This window comes from Lissotriton vulgaris, chromosome 6, assembly GCF_964263255.1.
Source record: "Lissotriton vulgaris chromosome 6, aLisVul1.2, whole genome shotgun sequence".
Lineage (NCBI taxonomy): Eukaryota > Metazoa > Chordata > Amphibia > Caudata > Salamandridae > Lissotriton > Lissotriton vulgaris.
In genome coordinates, this window is record NC_141694.1 from 1,225,082,187 (window position 1) to 1,225,109,439 (window position 27,253).

Consider the following 27,253-nt stretch of genomic DNA (forward strand, 5'->3'; position numbering starts at 1 on the left):
TCCATTGGGCTTGCTTTGGGTTTGTTGGGCTAGTTTTGCGCTTGGGGGGTTTTATAATCGGTTATCTTGTGTCACAAGCCACCATTTTGGTGTTTGTGACACAACAGCCGGTCAGGGAGGACACTGGACAGTTTAGCTTTGTCCCACCCTCCCTCCCTAGGGAACGAGCTTCTGGCTAGTTTTTGCGGGGTTTGTTGTTGGATAGCTCATTACTTTTTCAGCTAGGTAGTTTTCTTGGGAGCAGGTGGATCGGGGGGGGGGATTTTGTATTGGTGTTGTCGCTGGAACAAGTACTGGATTGGTGCACTATGTTTCTTTGGGGCGTTTTTCCTAGGTCAGTTGTGGTATAATGATGTATAGTTACAGTTATGAAAGAACATAAGAAGTTTACCTAGTTAGGTAGAAAGGTTAGGAAATTGCAAGTTGTGTTTATAATTGTTGCAGGGGTGAACATGTTTAGGGGAGGGGGTGGGGGGTAAAGTAGGAAGACAATAGTTAGTGAGGTTTTGTTTTGTACGGCAGAGGGCCAAGGGAACTTGTAAGTAAGGTGCACCTGTTTCCAATAAAGCAGCCTTTTTCACACCAACAAGCTAATCTGTGGTCTGTGCTGCCCCCCTTTTTGGCCCAAACAGCATTATTGGAGACAGTGGCGCATGTGAGAAGTATAATGGCTGCATCACGTAGGCAATATATGACCCCCATGAAGCATGCAGCAGTCATACCTATCAGCAACCTGGGCCAGGTAGAACATGTGGTTTTTAAGCCCCCTAAGTTGTAAGCTCCCATGAGTGTATGTCTCCTAAATGTCAATCCAATGTAATGTTATGTTACGTTTTGTTATATACTTTAGTAAGCAAATAGGCACTAGACAAATATGTTAACATTTTAAATACCATGTCATGTTTTTTCAGGGTTGTCACATAACAGAATCCTACATGTTGGGAATCAAAGGAAATTCAGTACTGTAGAACAACCAAGTCTTAAGTTGTTGCAGAAACCTTTGATGAGAGAAAGTTGTTCTAGAAATCTTTTCTAAGTGATGTGAGACGTAATCAAAAAGCAGGGGCACCCAACATTGCCTCTTGAATGCAGAAGAGGAGGGTGAACCAAGGCTGAAAAGTCATATAGTCAAGCAGCATTTCCCTTGAGAAACTTTGCAAATTTGTATTGAGAGCACAGTAGTTTTAGGATTTGTCTCATCTAAAAAACGAACGCCAAGGAATTCCTGGACTTAGAATTGCGATACATGTAGAAATTATTCATAGCTCCTTGATTTTTGCTCTTTCAGTGGGCAATTTTAAACTGTGGAAACGCATTCTGCGACACATATAGAAAGAGCACATCACCATTATTGATTGATGTTTTATGTGTGGTAAGGTCTCCCTTCCTGTACATAAACAATCCCCTCTGCAGCGCAGGCACCCTTGCAACATGGCGGCAGGTTGCCTGCGTTGATGCATCCCTGTGTTTAAAAAATGTTGGAACGTGGCGTTGCCAAATTTGGTGTAACACCGCACATCTTTTAAAATATGCCCCTGTGAATTAAAGGGGCATCTCAAGTTAATAATATATTTGCTAATACCTGCACTCGCTGTTTTTTTGCACGCCATGCAAAATAAAATGTCCCCAGCTACATCACTCTCAATACACATTTAAGCAATTAATGTTTTTGGGCTCTTTTGGAGTATTTTGTTGCTCCCTCATTTCACATTACTCAGCTACATGTTTATTGTAGTTGCATCAGTAACACAAAGTAACACTGTGTACTCATCTGATGTTGGAACAATTGATACACAGAGACTATTAGCAACAAAGTATTTTTTCATCCTTTTTGATTCTTTGTCACTTGTGGGCTAGGCAGGTTGCAAAAAAAAAAAGGGCCAATAAAGTGCGGTTTGGACGATCTTGCTGTGAATTTTGCTATGTTTGTACATGAATATAGCTGTTATAAAAATGCAACGGAGAACCGTGCGTCTGCTTATATGCATTTTGCACTGTGTACAATGTATATCAATAACTCAGCATTTCTCACAGCATAATTTATAGTTGGCAGTGAGCAGAGGTTACACCTTTCAGTTTCTGAGCTGTGCTGTCTGAAAAGTATATGAAGACTTGGAAGAATACATAGCCGCCTGGCCTGATGAACTAGGATCACCGCCTAAAGTATTAAAGGAAGTAAGAAACCTAGGAATTACCAAGGACTCTATACTATCGATGAATGCCCAAGTGGACAAACTAGCAAGATCAAGCTTTGTCACTAGAAAAACCCTGCAACAAATTTTCCCTCATTTGGGATTACCACACAAAATCCAAGCTACTGTCTCCCTTTTTCTGTCGAAACTCGATTAAGCCAATAGCCTCAACCACTGATCACCTTTAACGACCATGAAAAGACTACAACCGATTCAGAACTCGGCTGCCAGGCTACTCTTGCATATCAAACTGCGAGACCACATCTCACCTGCCTTGAAAGACCTGCATTGGTTACCGGTTGCCCGAAGATCCACGTTCAAGCTACTTAGTATCACCCACAAAGCAATACATGGAATGGGACCGCTTATCATCAGGAATATAATCACCAAACACTTTCAACAAAGGAACCTCCTCTCTAAAGAGGCATCTCGCCTCAAAATCCCAAGAAACAAGAAAAAAAACATGGGTGGCACATCCTTCTGTGTTCAAGCAGCCATGCTATGGAACTCATTACCCCTCAACATAAGATCCACCCACAACCATCTTATCTTCAGAAAACTACTCAAGAATTGAGTCTTACCCACATAAGCACCATTAGCAAACAGAAATTTACAGTATATCCCTCTGTATATAAGCATGTATGTTCACTATAGTTATGTACCTATCTTTGTGTATTGCTTTGTATAAACATGTAGAATAATTATGTTGTTAAAAAAAATCATCTTTGGTCTGCATGTACTTACTTCCATTGTGCATCTATGTCCTCCATGTACTTGGATCTGTGTGTCTGTTACTTTTCTCCTGAAAAAGCATCTCCAATGCACTACCCTATTTCTCATCCTGTATCTCTATCAATAGCTTTAATCTACATATTATTACCTAATTTATGCATCTATATACTTTCAATGTACTTATGGATCTATATATTTATCACTTTCTTCTAATTTAGCATTTACAATGCACTACCCTATTTCCCAGCCTACACTTCTCTCAATATATCTTCTAGCCCAACTTTCTGACTCATCTCAAACTTCTTTCTACTACTCTTTCCAATGCACTACCTTATCTCTCACCCTATAAATCTATCAATATATCCTCTACATCCACTCTCCCATTTATCCCAAACCCCATACCACTACTATGATCCCCAAAATAACTCTTTCTAGACTCTCTCCTACTCTACCCCTCCTTGCATCGTCTGACACCTCTTTTACTATACCGATCCCCCAAAACAAACCTTTCTAAACTCTTCCCTCTGACTCTTCCCCTCCAAAAACCCTTTGTACTCATCCAAAAGCCTCTTCCCACTGCTATGGCCTAAAACAAAAGAAGAAAAAAAATCCTTCACTCTTCTATCCCTCCACTATCCTTTTCAATCAAAATAACAGACTAACATGTTCACTGCTCAAATTTCATATCCACTATACTAATTCACCACTAATCCTTTATGGGTTCTAGAATAGTGTGCTACTCGGCAATAAAGCGTATAAACACCCCATCAGGGTTACAAGTGCTATATAAATGCAAACCTTTTCCCCTTTTTAACCCCTCCCCAGCCCTTCTCAATCCAAATAACTGACTAACATATCCACCACTCAAATTAATTTCCTGTTTCACCATACTAACTTTCAACACTAATCCTTATGGGTTCCAGAGTAGGGTGCCACTTGCCAAAAAAGTGCTTCAAAACCACATCAGGGGTAACAGGTGCTATATGAATGCAAACCTTTCTTACCCTTATATTCCTCAGCTATCCTTCACACAACAAATAACTGAGTAATATCCACCACTGAAATTACTTTCATATTTCACAATACTAAATCACCACTAATCCTTTATGGGTTTCCGGAGAAGCATGCTTCAACACCCCATCAGGGGCAACAAGCGCTATATAAATACAACCCCCTTTTTCCTCTTCTATCCTTCTGCTATTCTTCCGAATCCAAATAACTGCCTAACCTATCCACCACTTAAAATGTACTTGCATGTTTAACTATACTAATTCAACACTAATCCTCTATGGGTCCCGGAGTAGCGTGCTACTCGTCGAAAAAGCGCTTTGACACCTCATCAGGGTAGTAAGCACTATACAAATGCAATTACAATACAATGCAATAGGCACATGGCCAAGTTGAAACATTGGCAATGCATTAAAAAGGCGCTTAGTTCTGCACCGAAACATCACAGTCATGTATTGAAGGGCCTTAGGTTCCCTAAGGCAGCCCCTCCTGAAAAGAGGGCTCTCAAAAGCCATATAATAAAGTCAGAATAGAAAAGCCAAACTCTGAACACTGCAAGGGTTTACAGTTTAAAAAAATTACTGAGCAAAGCAATTGACACTTTACCCCTCAATCAACCACTCACAAGATCTAGCGCAGCTTTATGCACTCCATAATGATGGCAGCAGTAAAGGAGCAAAACAAAAGAATTTTTTTTAAAACCCTCTCCAAAACAATTTCGAACAGCAAGAAATATACACAACCACAAAATGCATTGGACTGATATCAAAACATGACAAACATTTCATCAGGCCAATACTTAACCCCTTCGATGCTGATGACAGAACGGTTCCGTCATCAGCATCGGCTGAGCTGTGCTGATGACCGAACCGTTCCGTCATGACTACGCCCGCGCAAGGCGGAGTCAGCATGGGCGGGGAATTCGTGCCGCATGGATGCGGTTAAAGGAAGCTCTCCCACACAGGTAAAGGGCTGTCCCAGAATCCCTCTTTATTTGCCATATGGTGTGTTGACCTTGTTACTCTTTTCTGCTTCCATTCGTGTATCAGTTGGTATCCCAAACACAAAGAAACCTGCCTTGTAATACCTGCATGGTCAAGAGAGTACTCATGAAAGCATTTCACACTCACGCTCTAGAGCTTTTTCCATAACATTAATACAACATAGAAACTCTAACAAACTATTCAGTTTGTCTCTCTATATAACCCTTGTGCTAACCGGGAAATTAGCACTCTAAATAAAACAAATTAGGCATCTTAGATCCTGATAAGCATGTTGTAAACTGCTGCGCCTTCCCCTTAATGTTAAACCGTGGCACAGGCTCCCTGGAGACACAGCCTTATACTACTTACCTCAATACCAGACGCTTGAGCTCCTGCATCCAGTAGTTTACTTTGAGTTGTCTCTAGAGATAGGCAAATAACATTTAAATTAGCAATTACTTTTCTAACCAGATGGTAGGCCCTTGATCTATCAAACTGTTTTATTGAATTATTGTCTTTGGTTTCAGATCATCACCAATTATAGGGTTTAATGTAAAACAATCTATGAACAATAAATGGAAATGTTTCTCACCTGTTCACAATAACTCTAATATTCATACTATATAAATGTCTTCTGTGTTTACTATAAGACACAGTAGCTAGTGGGACCTGGAACTGTGCCATAGCAGTGCAACAAGATGAGTGTCATGAAGATGCAGCATGCATCCAGAGAAGTGTCTTCTCCCTATTGCACCCTAGTCTTTTTAAATAGATCACTGCCCAATTTACGGGATACATCCTTTAAAATGCAACTTTTACCGCGCACAAGTTTTAAAACGCATTCCATTACAACGCATTACACTGGGGGGTGCTGGATAGTGAATATTTTAATTTACTATTCCAACACCAGTCCCCGTGGACACTAGGGAAGGTGTTGGATAGTAAATTAAAACTATTCCCTATCCTAGAGTGCCCCCCAGTGTAATGCGTTGTAATAGTTTTCGTTTTAAAGTCTGCGTTGTAATAGCACTGCGTGCTAAAAGTTTTGTTATAAAGGTTGTTCCCCTATAGGGATATGTGGGGAGGGCACAGCCAGAAGCAAAGGTGAATTGTACACGCCAATAGCCAAAGAACAAGTTCGCTCTTTCAATTACAGTTACATTTTTAGACAAACAAATAAATGGGGTTTGAGGATTTACTAATCCTGTACTCACCAAGCAGGAGGAGGAGCTCATTTGCTGTCTGTTTAGCTGCTTGCCCTTTGTCAGACAGAGGTTCCTGGGCAGAGATCTGCCAAAGAAAAGAAGACAATATTTAGTGAGGGGCCGATTATCATTTATGGTCCCACATACCGTAATGTGCAGAACAAGAGGATCTCTGATACTGTGGATAACAGAGCTGTGTGCAGTTAAGACCTTCCTCACAATCCCAGCTCTCTGTCAGGAGCCGAAATGCGTTTTTATTATCCCAAAAATGTTGGTAACTCTGGGTCCAAGTTGTTATTCTCATTCTAGGGAAAACTCATGCTAGCCAGAATTTGAAGCGGGATAACAGTCAAGAATGATAGATTCCAGGACCCGGTATCCTCAAACCAATTTGCAGCCAGCTCATACTGAGGCCACTGTGGAAAACAGAAAGCAGCTGAGGGGCTGATGCTTACATAAATGAGCAACCCAATCATTACGTTGGGCGATCAAAGGGTTTGAGATGTCAAATACACTACCCCTGAGCATTTTGGTGAAAATACATCTGTGAGTGTGATGTGTGTGTGCCCCTGTTTTTTAAACGCTGGTCTCAGGCAATTGCTGAGCAAATAGTTTTAATGTTAAAAAGGCTTTCTTTATGATTAGGCTGCTGTGCAATTGCCATTAAATGTGCATATATTATGGAGGCTCCCTCAACAAGTCTGTGTTATTCAGGTGTAGCCGGCACAGGTAACCGGGGTGGGGCGGTGGGGCATTGGTGTGGAGGCAGGGCGGTTGAGGGGGGAAGTGGACAGATGACGGGATAGTGAAAGTAAAATAAATAAATAAAACTGCTTACCTTGCGCTTGCAGCATCGCCTCATCAAGGTTGTTTTATTTATTTTTTTATTTTACTTTCACTATCCTATCGTCTACCCACTTCCCTCCTTACCCGCCCGTCCAACCGCAGTTACCTGTGCCGGCCGCGCCTGGTGTTAGTACCTTTGTGAATGTAGAGCTGAGGCCAACTTATGAGCTCCCCTGCTCTGCTCTGCTGCTGACCTTCTATTCATGGAAATACCTGACAGCCCAAGGAGTTTAGACAAGCTGTCCCAGAATATTAAAAAATATATTTTTACCTCTTTTCAGAGACTTCCCATGATCAACCTCCTTGTACGGTTGGACTGAGTGCTAACTCTGCCAGGTGTGCACTTACCTTTCTGTGTAAACACTTGCTTGTTTCACCTCTGTAAGTTACCCTCCATCTGTCATTTCACAGTACACACTATTGTTCATCTGCTTGGCATTGAACCCAGGTCAGTCTCTACCCTGAGTGACTTGACCACCATTAGAAGCATTCCTCAGCAACATACATAGGTGGTCCCCTGATCATGCTAATCTATGCAGAAGTCTAACACCTTTGCTAGCAAAATTGAGTTTTTGCCCTTGTTGAACCTCATGTCAACTTCCTCAGCAAGTAAGACATCTAGGCAGACTATAAGATATCATTGTCAAGATCTTTCCTTCCTGCACACCAAGCTGTTGACCCAGTCTCATTAGCACATTTGGGTTTGCAACTTCTATCAAAATCCTAACCAAAAACTTGTAGGCAAACCGGTTTTAGGCAAAAGCTCCAAATATGAACACTGAAAATTTTAAAATTCATGTGTTAATGGCTTTTTTAAGTTCCCCTCTGGTCATCATCTTATAATGATTGAGATCAGATATTGATTGTGAACAGTATGGTAATGGCCATACGAATCTGGTAAGTGGATGAGTATTCAGATCCTGGCCATTAGCACAACATTAACCTATCACTTCTTATGAGAGCGAATCGCAGACTGCGAATTGTGAACAGCTTTTCCAGAAGTATCAGTACTCACATTCCCTTCTTTATGATAATATTGGCCTCTTCTCAGTTAGAAAGGAATAGATCTGTATTAAAAGTCTTCATTTCATGACTAACATCACAGTGACAGAAATCATTGCAGAGACAGTACAGGATATTATGATTATAAATTGTGAACTCAGTGATGCTACTTTGTAGAGCATTTAAGATTCAACCACAACAGATGCGCTCTTCTCAAAATCTTAATTTAAGACTTTTATCCACTACTACATTTGCCTTAGTTCACACCCTGTTGTACTCACTTAAGAATTACTGTTATAGATCTAGTGGGTGTTAGTTTCAACTCTTCAGCAGTGAAGCTAGGTGTTGACCTTTTTTACCAAGTGAATTGAGAGACAGAATATCTTTGTCATTCCTTGGCTGTCAACAAGTGAATAATGTGCTCAGTCTCCTGCTATAGACCTAGTGACTGGAGTTCTGTGATCCTTGCTATGAAAAAAGTGGGTAATGATTTTACTCACAAGCTAGGGAAATCACCACCTTTGGAGAAAGCGGATTACCATTAAAGTGTTGTGCTTTAAAGAAAATGGGTTATTTGAAGGAACAAGGGGAACCCAGTGGGTAGCTATGGACCATGGGTATCAGTTAAGTTTTGGGAGACAAAGGTCCGAAGCGTAACCAAAATACTAGAAAAATGTTATATAGACCACAATAGGCTACTATATATTTATCTCCCTTATCCAGTCGGACAGGAAATTTATTAATCAAATAAATAGATTCTAGTTCTAGATACATTCATGCAACAAACATTTCATTGCAGTAAGGCACAATCCTGTGCCGTACCGGAGAAAGATTAGAGAGAGGATAGGAAAGAAAGAGTGTTTCAGGCAAAGGGCAAGAGCAGACAGGGTACTGTTTCAAATCAAAATTAGCAGTATATCCTGGAGTAGTACATACAGATATAGATATACATTCATTAGACGTATGTCTACTCAGAGGAGTCGACGTTTCGATCCTGTGCTCAAATTATAAAGGGATCATCTTCAGGACTTAAATAAATGTTTTGCCTGGTTTAAAACTTACATTAGCCTGTTGGTGAGGAAACAGGGGACAGAAAAGAAATAAAAGAATTGTTAATTTAAATGACACTGGAGAACGGTCAGCTTAACCATTTGCAGCACTGTAGACATAATACTCGGAATTGCAGTGAATAGTCTGTGCTGGTGAACGTGAATATTAGACAGGGTGCTTAGTGCATTAATGGTAACCATTTATAACATTGTGGACATAATCATCGGAATCTCAGTGATGGGAATGTGCATGTAGAGACGGGCCTTGACTACGAAGTTTGGTGCACTGATAGTGACTACAAGACTCACTCGTTCCTCTGTGTTTGTGGTGAGGAGAGCAAGGTGCACCTCGAATCGGTTTTCCAAACCGTATCTAGTACTGTCCCATTTACTTTTTAGCGGATCACTGATTCAATCGACCGCAGCTTAGCGACGGCCATCGAGCCGTTTCCCAATCTTCAAGTGCTTAATCACTTCGAGAACATCGTTATGGTTCCCAAACCTTAAAACAAGGGTATGTAACATTTTTAACTGAACCCTCCACCCATACCCTCCCACGCATGACCTCTAACCAGTTTAACTTTTCGGATTTTAGATTTCTAGTGTGCCCAGTACCGGCCCCACCAATTGCTCTCTGAAACCTCGGATGGCAACCGGCGCACGCCGACTCCCACCCCATTGAGACGCCCTTGCTGAATCGGACTCGGCCGATCCCAAGGTGTGTCCCAAATCTCCTCAAACCCAATCCTCCACCACTGTATCCAGTGCGGAAGCCTAACCCCCCACCCCCTCTTCCATTTACAGCTGCGGCCATCGAGCCCCCGGAACGCTGGCGCTCCCTATCCCGCGCTTAAGCGGAAAACTTCATCCTCCTCACCTCCAACAGAGGTATGCAATTCCCTTAACCCCATAGCCTCAGCGAGGTACAACGCTACACCTAGTCTGTCCTTGTTGACAAGTCATGACTCGGCTGCCGCATGCCACTTCAGTCTCAACTGATAACCCACATGGAAGTATAAGTGCACCTTGCTCTCCTCACCACAAACACAGAGGAACGAGTGAGTCTTGTAGTCACTATCAGTGCACCAAACTTCGTAGTCAAGGCCCGTCTCTACATGCACATTCCCATCACTGCGATTCCGATGATTATGTCCACAATGTTATAAATGGTTACCATTAATGCACTAAGCACCCTGTCTAATGTTCACGTTCACCAGCACAGACTATTCACTGCGATTCCGAGTATTATGACTACAGTGCTGCAAATGGTTAAGCTGACCGTTCTCCAGTGTCATTTAAATTGACAGTTCTTTTATTTCTTTTCTGTTCCCAGTTTCCTCCCCAACAGGCTAATGTAATTTTTAAACCAGGAAAAACATTTATTTAAGTCCTGAAGATGATCCCTTTATAATTTGAGCACGGGATCGAAACGTCGACTCCTCTGAGTAGACATACGTCTAATGAATGTATATCTATATCTGTATGTACTACTCCAGGATATACTGCTAATTTTGATTTGAAACAGTACCCTGTCTGCTGTTGCCCTTTGCCTGAAACACCCTTTCTTTCCTATCCTCTCTCTCATCTTTCTCCGGTACGGCACAGGATTGTGCCTTACTGCAATGAAATGTTTGTTGCATGAATGTATCTAGAACTAGAATCTATTTATTTGATTAATAAATTCCCTGTCCGGCTGGATAAGGGAGATAAATATATAGTAGCCTATTGTGGTCTATATAACATTTTTCTAGTATTTTGGTTACGCTTCGGACCTTTGTCTCCCAAACCTTAAAGAAAATGGGTGGCATTTTCAGCACTCTGTGATGGAGATAACAAGGGACTTTTTTAGTGCTCTCTCATGAGAGGTGTCAGTGAATGGGCAGGAGTAAAGTCCACATCTCTACTATGTAATCAGCATGTGTGTCCATCACACCAACTGATCATCTTTATTGTTCAGAAGATACAGTGATTTCATGATAGAAGAGTCTCCTCAAAAAATCCCCTACCATGTTGTGCAGTGCTGCAAACCCTTCCGGTAAAGAAGCCTCCTTGCAAGCTTTTGTGACACCAGCTCTAAGGAAATATTCGAGAGGCTGAATGGAAAAGAACATGACGTTAGTAAGGGGAAAGCCTTTAGAAAGAGATCATTCATCCATATGGCTTTCAATTTCATTTAGCACATTCATTTCCAACTATATTAAATGATTACTTCACATAAACAACAGATCTTGACCAACTAAGCAACTCAATCACAGCCATCTGACACCACTTGGGACATGGCCCTTCCTAGTGATGAATAAGCATCACTTTAAAAATGTGAGGAAAATATCAAGCTGCATCTTCAGGAAAGGAGTTCCAGGCAGTCAAGGGGATTGAAGTCATCTTGTGGTGGACTGGTGATCCACACTCTCAAGGGGGTCAGTGGTTGACTGGGGAGAGGTAATCAGTATCACCACAAAGGAAGAAGTGATCAGAAGCTTTACAGGGTGAGAATCCTCAAGAGGTAGGAGAGTATGATCTTCTGTGGCAAGTGAAGTTCAGGATCCCAAGAGATTTGATGCAAATACCCAAAAGGGAGAGGAGAGGTGATCAGAATTCTCAGAGGGGAGAGTTGATACGAATCTTAAGATAGAAGTTGTTGAGAAGGCTGCTCTGGGGGGAAAGGTGACATTGGGTGTTACAAAGTGTATATGGTCAGTTTCCCAGCTTCTAGATGTTTTCTATAGAACATTTATGAGGCACATATGAACTATAGCTATTACGAAAACATACAAGGACAGACTTTTAAAAAATGTGATAACCTTTTCCAAAGTATATAAACCAACTCATGGAAAATAAGGTAGATGTTGGTCCAACGATGGAGGTTAAAGGGAATTAGTGATCTGATCCCCAGTAGGGGCCCATGATTAGAATTCTTATGAGTGGTATGAAGTGCAATTGTAACAATGAAACCCGTTGGGGTTTGTGTCTGTCTCAATATGAGGATTATAGAAAAAGGAAAAATAAGTTATACATTAAAAAGTTGTGAACAAGTTTGTTTTTATTTCCTAGTGAGGCAGGAAGGCTAAGAAACGGAAGGAAGAAAACAATGAAATGGTCTTGATTCAAAGTTCTGCTTTTTCGACACACTGAATCTCCAAAAGCATTACTTTCCTATGTAGTGGTGCAGCGACCACACAAAAAGGCAGTTTCTCCCAAGAAAATCGAAAATTAAAGGGTTTTAAAAAATAATGCACCAGTGTAAATAATTTCTGTGATTCCTTAGATTCCATCTGCACTACTGTGACCCTTATTATGAGTGGTCTATCATAATCTGCTATTTCGATGTGAGTCTAGGAAGGGCAAATAACAAGGACTTACATTTTGGGAGCAATAACATATGGGAGTCACATTTCATTTACTGTACTTGTTTTTCCCCGGGGCTTTTGATGAAACACAATAGAGCTACCATATTCCTCCAAACCTCATGATTACAATGAGACCTGTACCATTAGAATTATTGTGCCACTTGTAATGAAGGCCCAACTATAATATCCCTGGTGAAAAAAAGAGAAGACCCAGATAATGACCACTCAGAGCTGTGCTCTAGGTCAGGTGTGTCGAAAGCTATAGAAAAACCCAACAGAGATCTGAAAGCCAAGCAGAGAATGCCGCCTACATCATCTGCGGCGTCCCCCAGGGTTCATCCCTCAGCCCAACACTGTTCAATGTCTACATGGCCCCCTCGCACAAGTGGCCCGCCATCACGACCTCAACATCATCTCCTATGCCGACGACACCCAGCTCATCCTCTCCCTCACCAAGGACCCACACCCCCAAAACCAACCTCCACAAGGGAATGAAGGCCGTCGCCGACTGGATGAGGAGCAGCCTTCAAAAACTGAAATTGGACAAGACAGAGATCCTCATCCTCGGACCCACCTCCTCAGCCTGGGACGACTCCTGGTGGCCGACCACACTGGGAACAGCATTAACACCCACCGACCATGCACGCAACCTAGGATTCATCCTCGACTCCTCCCTCTCCATGTCTAACAGGTCAACGCTGTCTCCTCATCCTGCTACAACACCCTCCGCATGCTCCGCAGGATCTACAAGTGGATCCCGACCGAAACAAGAAGAACGGTGACACAGGCCCTCGTCAGCAGCAGACTGGACTAAGGCAATGCACTCTACGCAGGAATCCCAGCCAAACACCTACTTCTACTACAACGCATCCAAAACGCCTTCGCCCGACTGATCGTCAACGTCCCCCGCCGCAGCCACATCATCCCGCACCTGAGAGACCTACACTGGCTCCACGTCGACAAGAGGATCACCTTCAAGCTCCTCACCCACGCACACAAAGCACTTCACAACACCGGACCAGCCTACCTGAACAGCAGACTCAGCTTCTACACCACTACCCGCCAGCTCCGTAACCGCGAGCCTCGCCCTCGCCACTGTCCCCCGCATCCAGCGAACAACCTCCGGCAGCAGGTCCTTCTCCTACCTCACCGCCAAGACCTGGAACACCCTCCCGACCCACCTACGGCAGACCCAAGACCTACACGCCTTCAGAAGACTCCTCAAGACCTGGCTCTTCAAGCAGTAGCGGCACCCCCCTCCACTCAGCGCCTTGAGACCCTCATAGGTAAGTAGCGCGCTTTACAAGTACTCTGATTGATTGATTGATTGATTGATTGATTGATTGAACACAACATTTTCTCACTAGACACCCCATTATGATTCTCTTCGATACATCAAGGACATAATTCATACAAACATACAGTAGACATTTCTGAGGGGTACATTTGCCCCAGACATACCTTTATCAGGCCAAAGGTGTTCTCTTTGGGCAGGCTTGCCTGGAGGTATAATACCTCTCGGAACACCCCTGGTAGTTCCAAAGCCAGCTGGTCTGGGGGAAGTAGAGTCGCCATTGGGCCAAGTGTCAGTAACACCTGTTCACGGATCTACAGGAAGTAACACAGAAGAAAGTACATGCCTCTGACCTCTGTATGTGTGAAGCAAGAGGAAACTTACTGTTTTTGTATGCAAAATACTTGTGGTGGAGATGCATGTTTATGTCAGGAAGTTCTTACCATAGTCAAAAGGTAACATTTCTTTCCTAATTGCAGAAGTCACAGTTTCTTGTTTTATTTATCCCATTCTACAATGACTTTGCAGAGGAAGCCAACTTGCCCCTTACTCATTTGATTTACTCCCATGTCCGGATTTAGGCCCACATGCATCCAAGGAAAAATCGGTCGCAAACAGGCAGATTCTCAGAATCTGCCCCTTTGCGACCAGTATTTTGGCATTTGGGATGCATCATCCCAAATGCAAAAATCGCAAATTGTGATTGCACTTAAGGAATCACAAATTGCAATGCCTTGAATGCAATGCAGGATGCCTTTTAAAATAGCGATTTTGCTATTTGGATCCGCTATTTACAGAGAAATTATACCGGATGGTAAATAGCGAAAATGTTGAAAAATGCATTGAAGTGTATTTTTCAAAGTTGTAGGTTACACACACACATGCCCTTGGGGCATGTGTATGCGCAACACGTGTGCACAGTTCAATTTCAGGGGTGCAACAGGGTGTCCTTTTGACAGCCTTGTACCCTTGAAATTGCATGTGCAAGTTCCCATTCATTCCTATGGGCCTGTAGGCCCATAGGAATGAATGGGAAGCCATTCCTTAATGGTGACTCGCAATTTGTGAGTCGCAAATTGGGAATGTTTAGGAATCTCTATTTTTATAGCAATTCCTACATGGATAGGCTTGTGTGATTCATTAATTGAGATTCCTTAATAATCGCAATTAAGGAATCGCAAAAGACAACCTTGATGCATGTGCCAGTAAAAGTCTTACTTCCTGGTAATGGTTAAATAGTACTGTTGACAACTTCTACGCATGAAAGACAGCATGGCATATGCCTATGAGTAAATTCAGACATGATGGGTAGAATGGATTAACCTAAACCCTTTGTACTTTGGGCTGAATTCTAATCCATCACTCTTTTGCTCAGTTCGCCACTACAGATAATGATCAACAGTTTCCAAATCAGCCTTGGTCATTCTACAATAGGAAAATTCCATTTGAAGCTAGTATGTTTGCACTGAATGTGAGTATATGCAAATTCAGACAATGTATGGCTGACTGGACCTCATTAGTGTCGCTCTGCATATGGCCTATAGCACAATGGGCTAGGGCATCCCCTTTTTGATGCAGCCATCATGATAAGCACTTAGGCCGTCTCACTTAGAAAAAGAAGTGATGAATGGAGTTCTAGATTCAATCTAAACCATTTGTTATTAATTGGGATTGAATTCAAGTCCAAAGTCTTTTGTTGACTTTGCTACTAAAGACAGTTAGTGACGGGGCGTGGCTTGGGCGCCGATGGCGATGGTCGCCTGAGAGCTCGGCTCCGGGACTAAGCCCGAAATTATCCTGAACATCGGAGGCTGAGGGGCGCCCCAGACCCCGCATTCGGTTGAGCGAGGCGACGACACCCTGCCGGGGGCCTTGGTGGAGTTTGGACGGGGGTGGCTTCGAGGAAGTGCCGAAGTTTGCGGAGTTGCGGAGTGCGACCCAACATGGCGCCCGGACCCCTTTGTCCCCTTGATCGAAACTACGGAGTTGAAGAGGTCTCGCGGGTGTCACCTGGCACCCGGCTTCACCATCCTCAGTTGTTTTAGACATTGGACATTGGCAGGTTCGGACCTTCTACAACGGGTTCATACTCGATTAGACGACCGGGCGGGTGCCCACGCACTAGAGGACACCGGGCGCGGGTGCCCTCTGTTCCAGGCGGTGGTCTGCACCGTGACTCCGCAACTAGCTACGATTTCCTGGCCAGCCCAACTACATGGATGGCGCGACACTCTGGCGCCACAGGTCAACCGAGGGAGTTGGTGGCCCTCGCCCCGGAGCTATAGTGGGTGAACGGGCCTGCCCGACTCGGCGATGGTTGTCTCCGCCCCCTTATCGGTGCCCTCGGACGCCGTGGCGGTGGCGTGAGCCGAAGCGGCGGAGTCTCCACAGGCTCTGGAGAAGGAGATCGCCCATACCAGACTTGAGAACGAAATCCCGGGAAGGTCGGGCTGGACACTTGTACACGGAGACGCCTACTCCGGGACCCTCGCGGAGAGCCCCTGGCAGCATGGGGAAACCTAAAGGAGCCAAGGGATCCAGCCAGACCACCTCAGACTCTGAAGCCCAGGACAAGGAAGAGCATGGAGACCCTAAACGACCTGGTGGCGCACCACTCCAGCAACAATTCGACCGTGTACTGGAAGCGATAGAGGCAACTCGGTCGGCCCTCCAACAGGACATTGCCCAGGTGGCGACCGGCCTGGGCCTCCTTAGGGCAGACCATGGTAAACTCTCAGACCGGGTCAAGGAGGTGGAGGGCACGGTGAAGACTTTAGAACCGGCGCAGAGAACCCTGGCTGCGACGATAAAGGATGCCATGTCCCGAATCGAGACCCTCGAACGGAGGGCGGAGGATGCGGAAGGCCGAAATAGGAGGAATAACATTCGGGTGGTGGGCCTGCCGGAAAAAATCGAGGATGGCGATATGGTGCGATACTTGGAGACCTGGCTCCGAGACACGGTGGTCCCGGAGGGCCTGTCCTCCTTTTACACTCTAGAACGGGCCCACAGAGTTCCAGCACGGCCCCCACAGCAGGGACGAGCCCCAAGGCCAGTGGTGGCGCGGTTGCTACATTTCCGGGACAGAGACCTGATCCTAAATGCCGCCAGGCACAATGGCCCGTTCCAGGTTGCAAACAGTCAGGTGAATATCTTCCCTGACTACACCTACGAGACGCAGCGCAAGCGGTTCTCCTTCCTGGCGGTTAAGCGTGAACTCAGGAGTGAGGGCATCCAATATTCACTCCTATTTCCCGCAAGGCTCCGAGTCATTGTCGACGACAAAACCCAGTTCTTCGACACCCCAGAGGAGGTCTGTGACTGGCTCGAACTGTACCGGACAGGGAAGGATGGGTATAGCGCCTCGACCCATCAGGCGGAGGAGCCGGAACAAAGGAGGCGATCTAAGAGGGTCAGGAACCGCCGCGGCCGCACGGGAGGGCCCTCGACAGCGGAGACATCATCGGAGCGGAGGGGAGTGTTGGAAGTTCTGTCGGAACTGTCGGGAGCAAGAGGCGAAGTCATCGAGGAGGAGGAAGAAAACCCGGGTGCTCAGGGGGCACCATCGGACTCGGAAGACTCAGTGGCAGACAGTACCCATACACCGGTGATCACACCGAAATCGGTGGAGGACCTTTTGGACGGACAAGGGTAACGGGATATGCTGCCTTGTTTTGGGTGGGGGCCCGGCAGGGGGGAGGCGGTTGCCGTTCTTTATTGCTGACAATGAAGGTGAGAGGGCTGGGGGGCTTCTGCTCTTGCCCCGAAAGGTTTTGACACAGGGGGGGGCTTACTATAGTCCTGGTAGCCTGGGCGACGAGGGCCCACTGCCTCCGCTCAGCCCGCACCTGGCCCATAAGGCCTTCCTACGGTGGCGACCGTAGGACTAGTGGGGATTTTGGGGTTGATCTCCGTAGAGGTTTGGATGGGATCTAGATGGTGCAGTTTGGGTCCTGTTCTGGGGTGGTTGGGGGGGGGCTTTGTTGGTTTTTGGGTGGTTTGGTTCTGGTTGGGGAAAATGGCCGCCGTCAGCGCTGGGAGGATTGATGCTTTTTCTTTGTGGGGACCCGAACGGGGAGGCTGTGCAAGAACACTCTGGGACAATGGCTGATGTTGCTAACTTGAAATGTATTACTTGGAACGTGAGGGGGCTTCACACTATGTCCAGGCGTCACAAGGTCCATGCTTATTTAGTGCGTAGGGGAGTGCAAATGGCGCTGCTGCAGGAAACGCATCTGAACAAGGCGGAAGGGGCGGCGCTTCAGCGTAGGTGGCGAGGGCAGGTCTTTTCCACGGCGTACTCTGCTTATGCCAGGGGGGCGCTAATATGGATTAGGGCAGGAGTCCCCTTCCAGGTCACGAGGACAGTGTTGGACCCAGAGGGGCGTTTCGTGGCCATATCAGGCAAGCTAGGAGGGAGGGACTTGAACGTTTGCTGTGTGTATGCTCCTAATGTGGACCAGACTGCCTTCCTTTCCAGGTTATCGGGCTCGCTGGCCCACTTTTTCGCCGGGCCCCTCCTGCTGGGGGGAGACTTTAACTCCGTAGTGGATGTAGACATAGACCGCTCGCATCCCCCGCTCCCCGATTCCCCGGTCCGGCGGACGGCTAAGGGCCGTCAAGATTGGCAGACCCGCTGGGGTTTGACGGACATTTGGAGGGCGCATCACCCCGCATCTAGAGATTATTCATACTTTTCGAGCCTTCATGAGCTGCATGTCAGACTAGATGGCTTTCTTGGTTCGTCCGAATTAGTTTCGGCAGCGGTCCGATCGGAGTACTTATCGCGGACCATCTCGGACCATAACCCCCTCCTACTCGACATTCGCTGGTTCCCTGGGACGCCGGCAGTACCCACCTGGAAGATGCGCCCCGAGATCCTCGAGGACAGTGTCTTCAAGGCGGACCTAGGGGAGAGAATCACGGATTATTTTGCGTCCAACGGCGGCTCCGCGAGTACTAGGGCGTTCGAATGGGACGCTTTCAAGGTGGTGGTGAGGGGCTACTGTATCTCTAAGAAGGTGGGCATGCGGCGTGTTATCCTGGCTGACTTAGACACAGCGGACCGAGCGCTCCGCGAGCTTGAAATTAGCCGCCCCGGACACCCGGAATTGCAAACACAAACGGTAGAGGCGAGGGAGAAGGTAGCGGTGGAGGTCGAACGGCTCCGCTGTTTCGATTATAAGGCCTATACGGTCCGGTCTATTGCGGAGGGCGACAGGTCGAGCGCGTTATTGGCGTGGTTGGCCAACCCTACGCGCCAGTCCCAAACGACGACAAATATGCGTAGGGCGGATGGGACCGAGGTATGCACCCAACCGGAGATTCTTAGTTGCTTCCGGCATTACTACGAAAGTTTATACCGCAGTCGCTCCGCACGTGACCCAGACCGGCTTGATAACTATCTTAGCCCACTGGAACTCCGCACAGTGGGACAGGAAGTGGCGGAAACCCTGGGTTCTGACATCGACTTGGGGGAGATCCGCGGGGCCATCAAACGGATGGCGAGGAACAAGACCCCGGGCCTAGATGGCCTTCCGGTGGAGTTCTATGCAGCTTACGCTGACCTTTTGGCCCCTCGATTACTGGTGGTCTACAGGGAGGCGAAGAGGTTGGGTCGTCTCCCTGGCTCGATGTGTGAGGCGTTGGTGGTCCCTCTCCTCAAACCAGGCCGAGACTCGTCTGACCCGGGGTCCTACCGTCCCCTTTCAATGCTAACGGTGGACTACAAAATATTGAGCAGCATCTTGGCCTCGAGGCTGCTGGGACATATGAGTTCCCTAGTGCATGAAGACCAAGCCGGTTTCATCCCACGGCGGAATACGACTATGAACATCCGAAGGTTGTTCCGCTTGCTTGGGGAACCATTCGTGGATGCCCCGTCCCCGGTAGTCTTGTCGGTGGACCTGGAGAAGGCTTTTGATAGCCTGGAGTGGGACTACCTATGCACGGTATTACGGAAATTCGGCCTCGGGGAGGGATTTGTCAAATGGACAGCAGTCCTCTACGCTTCCGCTTCGGCCAGGGTAAGATCGGGCCCTTTGATTTCATCGCGATATCCGGTGGAGCGTGGCACGCGGCAAGGGTGCTCCTTATCCCCGCTTCTTTTTGCACTAGCGGTGGAGCCACTAGCGATGCATCTTCGCTCGGGAGCCCACTATACGGGCTTATGGACAGCGGCGGGCCCACATTACGTCTCGCTCTATGCGGACGACCTGTTGCTCTTCCTGGAGGATCCGGTCGACGCATTACGGGGAGCGGAATTAGCGCTAACGGAGTTCGGAGCGGTCTCAGGCCTCCAAGTGAATTGGTCTAAGACCTGCCTCTTCCCGATGCGTAGGGGTACCCCCACTCCTGCGCTAAGTAAGGAGATCAGATGGGAGCCCGACTGCTTTAAATACCTTGGGGTATTTGTGTACCACGACCAACCCGACCTCCTAGATGGAAACATTGCCCGTTGCATACGAGCACTCCGAGGTAGCATGGACTTTTGGGCCACGCTGCCGCTCTCCGTGGCGGGACGCATCGCCCTGCTCAAAATGGTGGCGCTCCCCCGACTATTGTATTACTTTAGGACTTTGCCGATCTGGGTCCCACCGGCTACGTTTCGTCGCTTGCGTTCTATGGTGGTCGGGTTCCTTTGGGGAACGGGCCGGCGGCGGGTGGCCCTCAATACCCTGATGAGGCCGAAGGACGAGGGGGGCTCGCTGTGCCGGACTTCGAGAAGTATTACCTAGCGGCGCAGCTCCAGACCTACACCCAGGAGATAGCCAGGGAATTCAGAGGCCCGGAGGACGGTAGAGGGACGGGTATGGCCAGGCACGTCCTCTCCTTTATCGCGCTGCGACAGCGCTTAGTCCTACGGGACCTGTCGATGGAGGAGCGAACTATCCGACTCTGTTGGAATCGGGCTCATAACAGAGGTCGCCTACGGACGCCATATGCGCCTGAAATACCATTGGGGATGCTGACGGCCCTCCCCCACGGAGGAGATTGGTCACGACTGGCGGACTGGGAGGATTCCGGTTTACAGCTCGTCGGGGACCTGTACGAAGACGGAGCGCTCCTGTCCTTTCAGGATCTCATTGACCGCTTTGGGATCCCCCGGGGCGACTTTCTGCTGCACTCGGCCATTGTGCGAGCGATCCAAGCGCACTGGCAAAACTGGCTAGAGGAACCTCAATTGTCTCAGGTGTGCCAGTACGTAATGATGTCGGCGGGCACGGTGAAGGCGGTCACTTGCCTCTACGGCAGGTTGATTGCCGAGGGGTTGGTTCCTCTCGCCACACTGAAATCCCGCTGGGAAGAGGACATTGGTAGGGAGATCCCGGAGACGACCTGGTCCCAGCTGGTGAGGCGTGCCTGGAAGGGTACACGTAGCGCCCGTTTCCAACTGGTCCACTATTATGTTCTCCATAGGGCGTAGCTGACCCCGGTAAAGATCAGGCGTTATTTTGCCACGGCTTCGGCGGAATGCCCTAGGTGCCCGGCTCAGGAGGCGGACCTCCTACACATGCTATGGGCCTGTCCAGGACTGACGTCCTACTGGCAGGAGGTGGCGGCGACTTTGGAAGAGGTGACGGGGAGGCACCTATCATTCGATGTGGCGGTAGGGCTATTGCACTGGTTCCCCCATACCCCCCGGAATAAAATCACCAGTAAATTTATCGACCTGGGGCTCCTACTTGCTAAGCGAGAGGTGACCAGGAACTGGAAGGCACGAGCTGGTCCTACAGGCAGCAGATGGCACAGTGAGCTTTTGAAATGGGCGGCGGGTGAGAGCGCGCTGCGATATCAGTTGGCTTGGAGGCAGAGCAATGAGAAGGCGCAGGAGGCCGCGTTAGAATGGGAAACGCTGGTGCAGGCCCTCAGAGATTATTGTACCCCCAGCGACTCCGAAAGTGAAGAAGCAACTCGACCCGAGTCCCGTTAAACATTAGCATTGACAGCACTATTACCTTCCCCGTGGGTCAAGCAGTGGATCCTATGCTGATGAGCTCCCTGGCGCTGATGGTGGGGGGGAGGGGGAGGGGGGAGTTTCACAGTGACTGGGAATTTTGAGGGGGGGGTTTCTTTTTGGGGTTTGGGGTTTGTTTAGAAAAGCAGATGACGGACAGTGAGTTATCCGGACCAGCTCCAGCATCCTACTGACCCCAGCTGCATTTGTCGCCCAACCCCAGGGATATGGGCTGATTGGCTGTATAGCAACGTTATGGAAGGGGGTCGGTGGGCTATATCTTGTATAAGTTGTTTATAATACGATACTGGTCGTTACTGTATTGTTTTACTGATTCCTGCAATAAAAATATATTTAAAAAAAAAAAAAAAAAAAAGACAGTTAGTGACCAACTGCATGGTATTAGTCTGAGCCATCTTCCAGCAGTAGCAGCCAAGAACTGTTTAGTTTTTCTCAGTGAAACACCATAGATGCTCACTCACTGACAGCTGCATACCATTTATTACCACTGTTGATGCAGAGAGAGGGGCATCTTGATCCTCACAAGGCTCCATCTTTTGTGAATCATGGCCCCTTCCTCAAATGATCCATGGTGATAAAAGGGATATTATAATTGGCATGTTAGCACACTTTTATAATGTATGTGGTACTGGTGTCTCAGTAGATAATAGTAGCATGCTTTGTCTCTCTCAAGAATCCGTTCTGACTTGAAAACTTACCTTGCACTTTTCCTTGGTGTTCATGCATGGTATGTCAAGATAGACCTTGCAGATAACATAGCCCTTCAAATATTGCGGAACAAGCTTTGCTTCTGTGCTCCGGGCAAATGCCCAAGTTAAGGATTGAAAGGCTGCAGAGAAAATACAAATCAGTTCTGCCCAGTTGCCCACTTATGCTCTGTCTATACACACCCTTAGCCCTACCAACTTTCCCCTTCCCCAGAATGCAGGCTTGTGGTTCATGAAAATCAAGGGGAGGGTGGGCAGTTTTTATTGACTTTTGACACATTCTAATACCTCAGCTGTTGCTCAAAATAATACAGAGCACATCAATTTTACACACAATGTACAGAATCTGATCATTTTATGAAGAAAAGCAAAATCATTTCTCAGAGATTAATTTAAAACCCAGAAGATTTTGGAAAAATTCTCAGACAAACTCTGAGGCTGTTGATTAAAATGATACATACATATAAAATTATCCCTGGTGTTTTCTGAAAAATTGAAAGTATTCTTGCAGTGGGTGCTCGCTCCATCCAGTTTCAGAGAAGCTTCCTAATAGTTTATACTTACCGCGGCAGAAATACCAACACTGGGCGAAAGTTCTTGCTTTCTTCATGATGGGTAGAAAGCGTTCAAGGATTAAACCCTCAGAATACTTCATTATGGACACTGTGAGGTGACAACAAAAAAACACAGCTCAGACTGGTTGCATAGTGGAGGCAAAAGCCTGTGGTGCCGGGGTGTACACAGGTGCCACAGCAGAGATGGGAGTCCTGTAATGCCCTTCAAACTGAAACATACAACAGATAGACCTTAGGACTTGGATGTACTTTGAACTGAATGGTTTGCGTTGCTTCCTGGGTGGGAGGACGTCTCCAATTGCACTCATTTATATTTAAATAAATTATTCACTCTTTTAAATTATTTTCCAAATCAATTTTATTCATTGTTACTTTTTAATCCATTGTGTCATATTACTTTCTTCAGTAATACAAAGATGTGTTCTTTTCACACATTAATGCCTTATCATGCCAAAAGGAGTGCAATTGGAGACGCCCTCCCGCCCAGGGAGCAACGCAAACCGTTCATTGAATTCATCCTCATACTCAGGAGGATTTCCCAATTTGCACCAACGACCATAACACCAATTGAAATACCATAAGTATACAGGAGTGCTACGGTCCTTATATAAAGGGAGAGCCTTGGGTTGCACATTGGGTGTACATTGGAGTGAGATGAGTGGCCCAATAGAGAGAGGGTGCGACCTTTGGGCTTCTTTCGATCTGACACAGGCGGCACACAAAGATTTAGAAGAGTACTTTTTTAGGTCCTTTCTGGAGACTAGCTGTGTTTCCTTGTAGGAGATTCTGGGAAATGGACAGCCAATTCCCTGAGAGTCAACGTTTAAAGGGAGGTTCTCTTTATTCTGTGATCTCACAGTAGTATCTGGTTACTGGTGTTTCAAGTACAAGAGGCCATACTTGTTAGAAGGGTTTCTCATGAATTCCCTAGGCCCTGAACCTGGGAGCATCAATTTCCCCAAAATTAGAGGACCGAAAGTAAAACTGAAGTGGAAGGGAGAGGGGCTAACAAGTAACAATGATATCACAGAGAGAGTACCAAATATGCAAAGTTAGATTCTGCCAGAAATTGTATCGTTCAGTAACTTAATTTAAAATGTTCAAGTGAGACAGGCAAAGAAAAGTACTAAGTGGAAAAGCTGGAGCTGAGAACCAGATTGGAATATACATTTCCAAGAAGCAGGCAGTAAGCAGGCTGACGGCTCAACAGTCTTTATCTGCTGTTAAACCCTATGGTTCTAAGTTTAACTGCCAGAACTACTGAGGTTGAGATTTCACAGTGCTGTACTCTCCCAACCAGAGACCCATGTCTGTAGGTATCACTGCCCCATTGTGCTTTGAACATCATCTATCTTGGATTGTGTGATCATTGTACCAATAGTGTCCAACAGAACTAACTCCATTTCCCACTTCACTTAGCATGGTCTTCCCTGATGTAAGGATCTCTCAAATGCCAGGCAACTTACCATGACCTTGAATGACTCGTTGAAGGCACAATGCAACATATGGATGTGGGATGGCCTCCATCTCAAAAAGACCCAGGATGTTTCTAAGTACCAAGTCGGGAAGCCAGCGAGCAAGCTCCACCATCACTCTGCAGCCGACTTTCTCCACGTCTGTGAACTCGGACAGCTGCTCAAGATGATGGGAGATCAGTTAGCAATGAAGACAGACTACTTTAAAAAACAATCCCTAGTATCAAACCGGCAGACCATAATCTTTAATTCTGTAGAATGTAATATCTAAACTTGAGGCTAGGAACATAGCTGTTGTCAAATACTAAGGGGGAGATTTTCAAACCATTTGCGCTGGTTTTGTGCCACAAAAGTGGTGCTAACCAGCGTGAATACTTTTTTTGCTATTTTCTTTCCAGCGCAAAACTTGATTTGTGCTGGAAAGCACCCTATAAGCAGCGCAAAGCACTGCTTTGCGTTACTTTGCACTGAGGGGGCTTACATGGGTGGTACATGGGCGTTCCCATGCAACCACCCAAGCCTTTTGATGCAAAACCAAAGTTACAAAGATTTGTAAACATGATTTTGCACCAAAAGTTAACACCCCTCCAAAGGAGGCGCTAACAGGAGAAATGCTTTAATTTCTCTGTGCTTTTCCAACTTTCCATGCATGCTGCACATATGCAAAGTGGGAAAAGCTTTGCATCATGCCTGCTGCAGCACTAAGGTGTGTGCATGGTGCACAGAAGCTGAAATTAGCGCCGGCACAAGGGAAAGGGGGGGAGATAGCCCCTCTCCTGCTCCCTCTCAGTCACGCACCGTAGCACCGCCTCGCTGGGGGCTGCGCTGTGTGACTTTTTAAAAAGATCCCCCAACTGTGGTACCAAAAATCCCTGAATATGATGTCTATGACTGCAGTTGGGAGACCGCGAGCTCAAGATCCATCATCAGTAAACCTTGAATACAGTGACAGAAGGTAGAAGGCCTGAGTAGCCCAATGCACAATACATGTATGTGTGTGCTGCATGGAGTAACTGCACTGCAATGCTGAAATGAGTGCAGTGTGTGTTTGAAGATAGGTGGTCTATGCAGATTAAAGCACATAGCATGTATGTATATGTTGCATGGAGTAACGCATTACAGCAATGAGCACTTAGGATATTATTTAATAAGATGTTTCACAGGTGCACTCAAAGCATACCTTAAAATTACTCAGATCAAGTGTTCACCAATCCCTTAGTAAATGCTATGTGCCCGAGCGCTGAGAAAAGAACATCATAAAATCCAGTAATATTAAATAATCTACCTGAGAATCAAGACATTTGCCTTTTTTTACTAATTCAGTGGGCTTTGTCTTTATGAGGGAAAGAATCCTGTAAACAAGATTGAGATGGTCAGGATTGCTGCTCCTCACTACACTCCTCCTCACACCTCATCTCTCCTCGCTACACCTCGAAAAGGGGATGCTTGTCAAACAAGTGATCAATGAGCCCACTGTAGAGTCTGGGATGTGGAGGAGGGATAGTTGTGGGGGAAGGTATCTTGTCACCTGAAGGATGGCAGATATGACTTGAGCAGTTGTTACCGGTTTTTTTGTTTGTCTCTTTGTAAGAGTAGTGAGTTCACTTATCCTAGACAGTGAAGCTTATTATCTATAATTTCCTTGACGAGGGGAACCTCAAACGTGGCTTACACAGGTCTAGATGTAGGTGAGTCTGCAAAACGTCTACCTGATCATTTGTATGCATTGCAAACTTGTTGCACGTATTGACAGCCAAAACATTGAAAAGTATATAAAGGTATAAATATAGATTATTTCAACTTTGTTAAACTCCACATACACATACCTATGACATTTGTATCTTTACTGTGCATGAATGTTGAGTTAATAGTAAATCTGTACTTACCAATTTACACTTCCACAATATTAGTTTTTTAAAATATTTTTGCTAAGATATTCTTGTAGCAAATATTTCTGTAGTTAATATTGTTACATACAATCTTTTAAGCAGCTAGCCTACTTTAGGTATATCTTATACCCTATTAATGCATTAATAAATGCTCTGACCACTGAAACATGGATGCTAGTATGAATAAACAGCAATTACTTTCGACCTTAATTGAAACTAATGAGAACTGCCGCACATCCCTCATCTAGGTATTCCTAATCATATCTAACTCATGGTGCTCCTGTGGTGAGCTAATTGCCCCGTATCTCTGAAAAGAATGTGTAAAGTCAGAAAGTTCCTGAATTTAGATAATCTGGTAGAGGCTATCACAATGTTTCCAAATTTGTTATTTAGAAGCATCTACTTCTATGACTCCACAAAAATAATTACATTAAATGGTGGAGAACTGGTCCTGCCAACTTATATATATATATATATATATATATATATATATATATATATATATATATATATATATATATATATATATATATATATATATATATATATATATATATATATATATATATATATATATATATATATATATATATATCAGTGTAGGCATCAAAACATATTCTGAAACATCTGAAAATAGCACTTATCTCTTGCTCCTTGTGCTTCTAACAGAATTTGAGCCCAGATCCCCATAAAGATGACAATTCGACCCTCAACACCACCATACTCTCGCCACTGAAACATATGCCCTCGAGAGACATGACAAAAGGCCTAACCCGGCATGGAAAGTCAACTCGAATTACTATCTCCATCGAACTATATATCCACAATCGGCATAACCGATTGTTTACCTCACTTGGAGAGTCAACTCACTACGGTATCAAAGGGTATCAACAACATCAATAAGATTCTTAAAACCCACCCTGCATATGATTGACAATCAAACCGACCCTTTTCCAACATCACCAGCCAAC

General features: G+C 45.8%; 1 protein-coding gene across 1 annotated transcript in view; it reads right to left on the reverse strand.

Moving 5' to 3' along the window:
• LOC147708654 (uncharacterized) overlaps positions 1 to 24,508 on the reverse strand; it is a 225,111-nt gene extending 200,603 nt beyond the window's left edge. Inside the window, exons 1-7 of the mRNA XM_086925379.1 lie at positions 24,385 to 24,508; positions 22,908 to 23,006; positions 22,335 to 22,465; positions 13,826 to 13,972; positions 11,024 to 11,110; positions 6,130 to 6,205; positions 5,285 to 5,337 (exon numbers count right to left, since the gene is read on the reverse strand). Coding sequence (XP_086781505.1) covers positions 5,285 to 5,337; positions 6,130 to 6,205; positions 11,024 to 11,110; positions 13,826 to 13,972; positions 22,335 to 22,465; positions 22,908 to 23,006; positions 24,385 to 24,508 — 717 coding nt within the window. The remainder of the gene's footprint in view (positions 1 to 5,284; positions 5,338 to 6,129; positions 6,206 to 11,023; positions 11,111 to 13,825; positions 13,973 to 22,334; positions 22,466 to 22,907; positions 23,007 to 24,384) is intronic.
• Between the last annotated feature and the right edge of the window lie 2,745 nt (positions 24,509 to 27,253).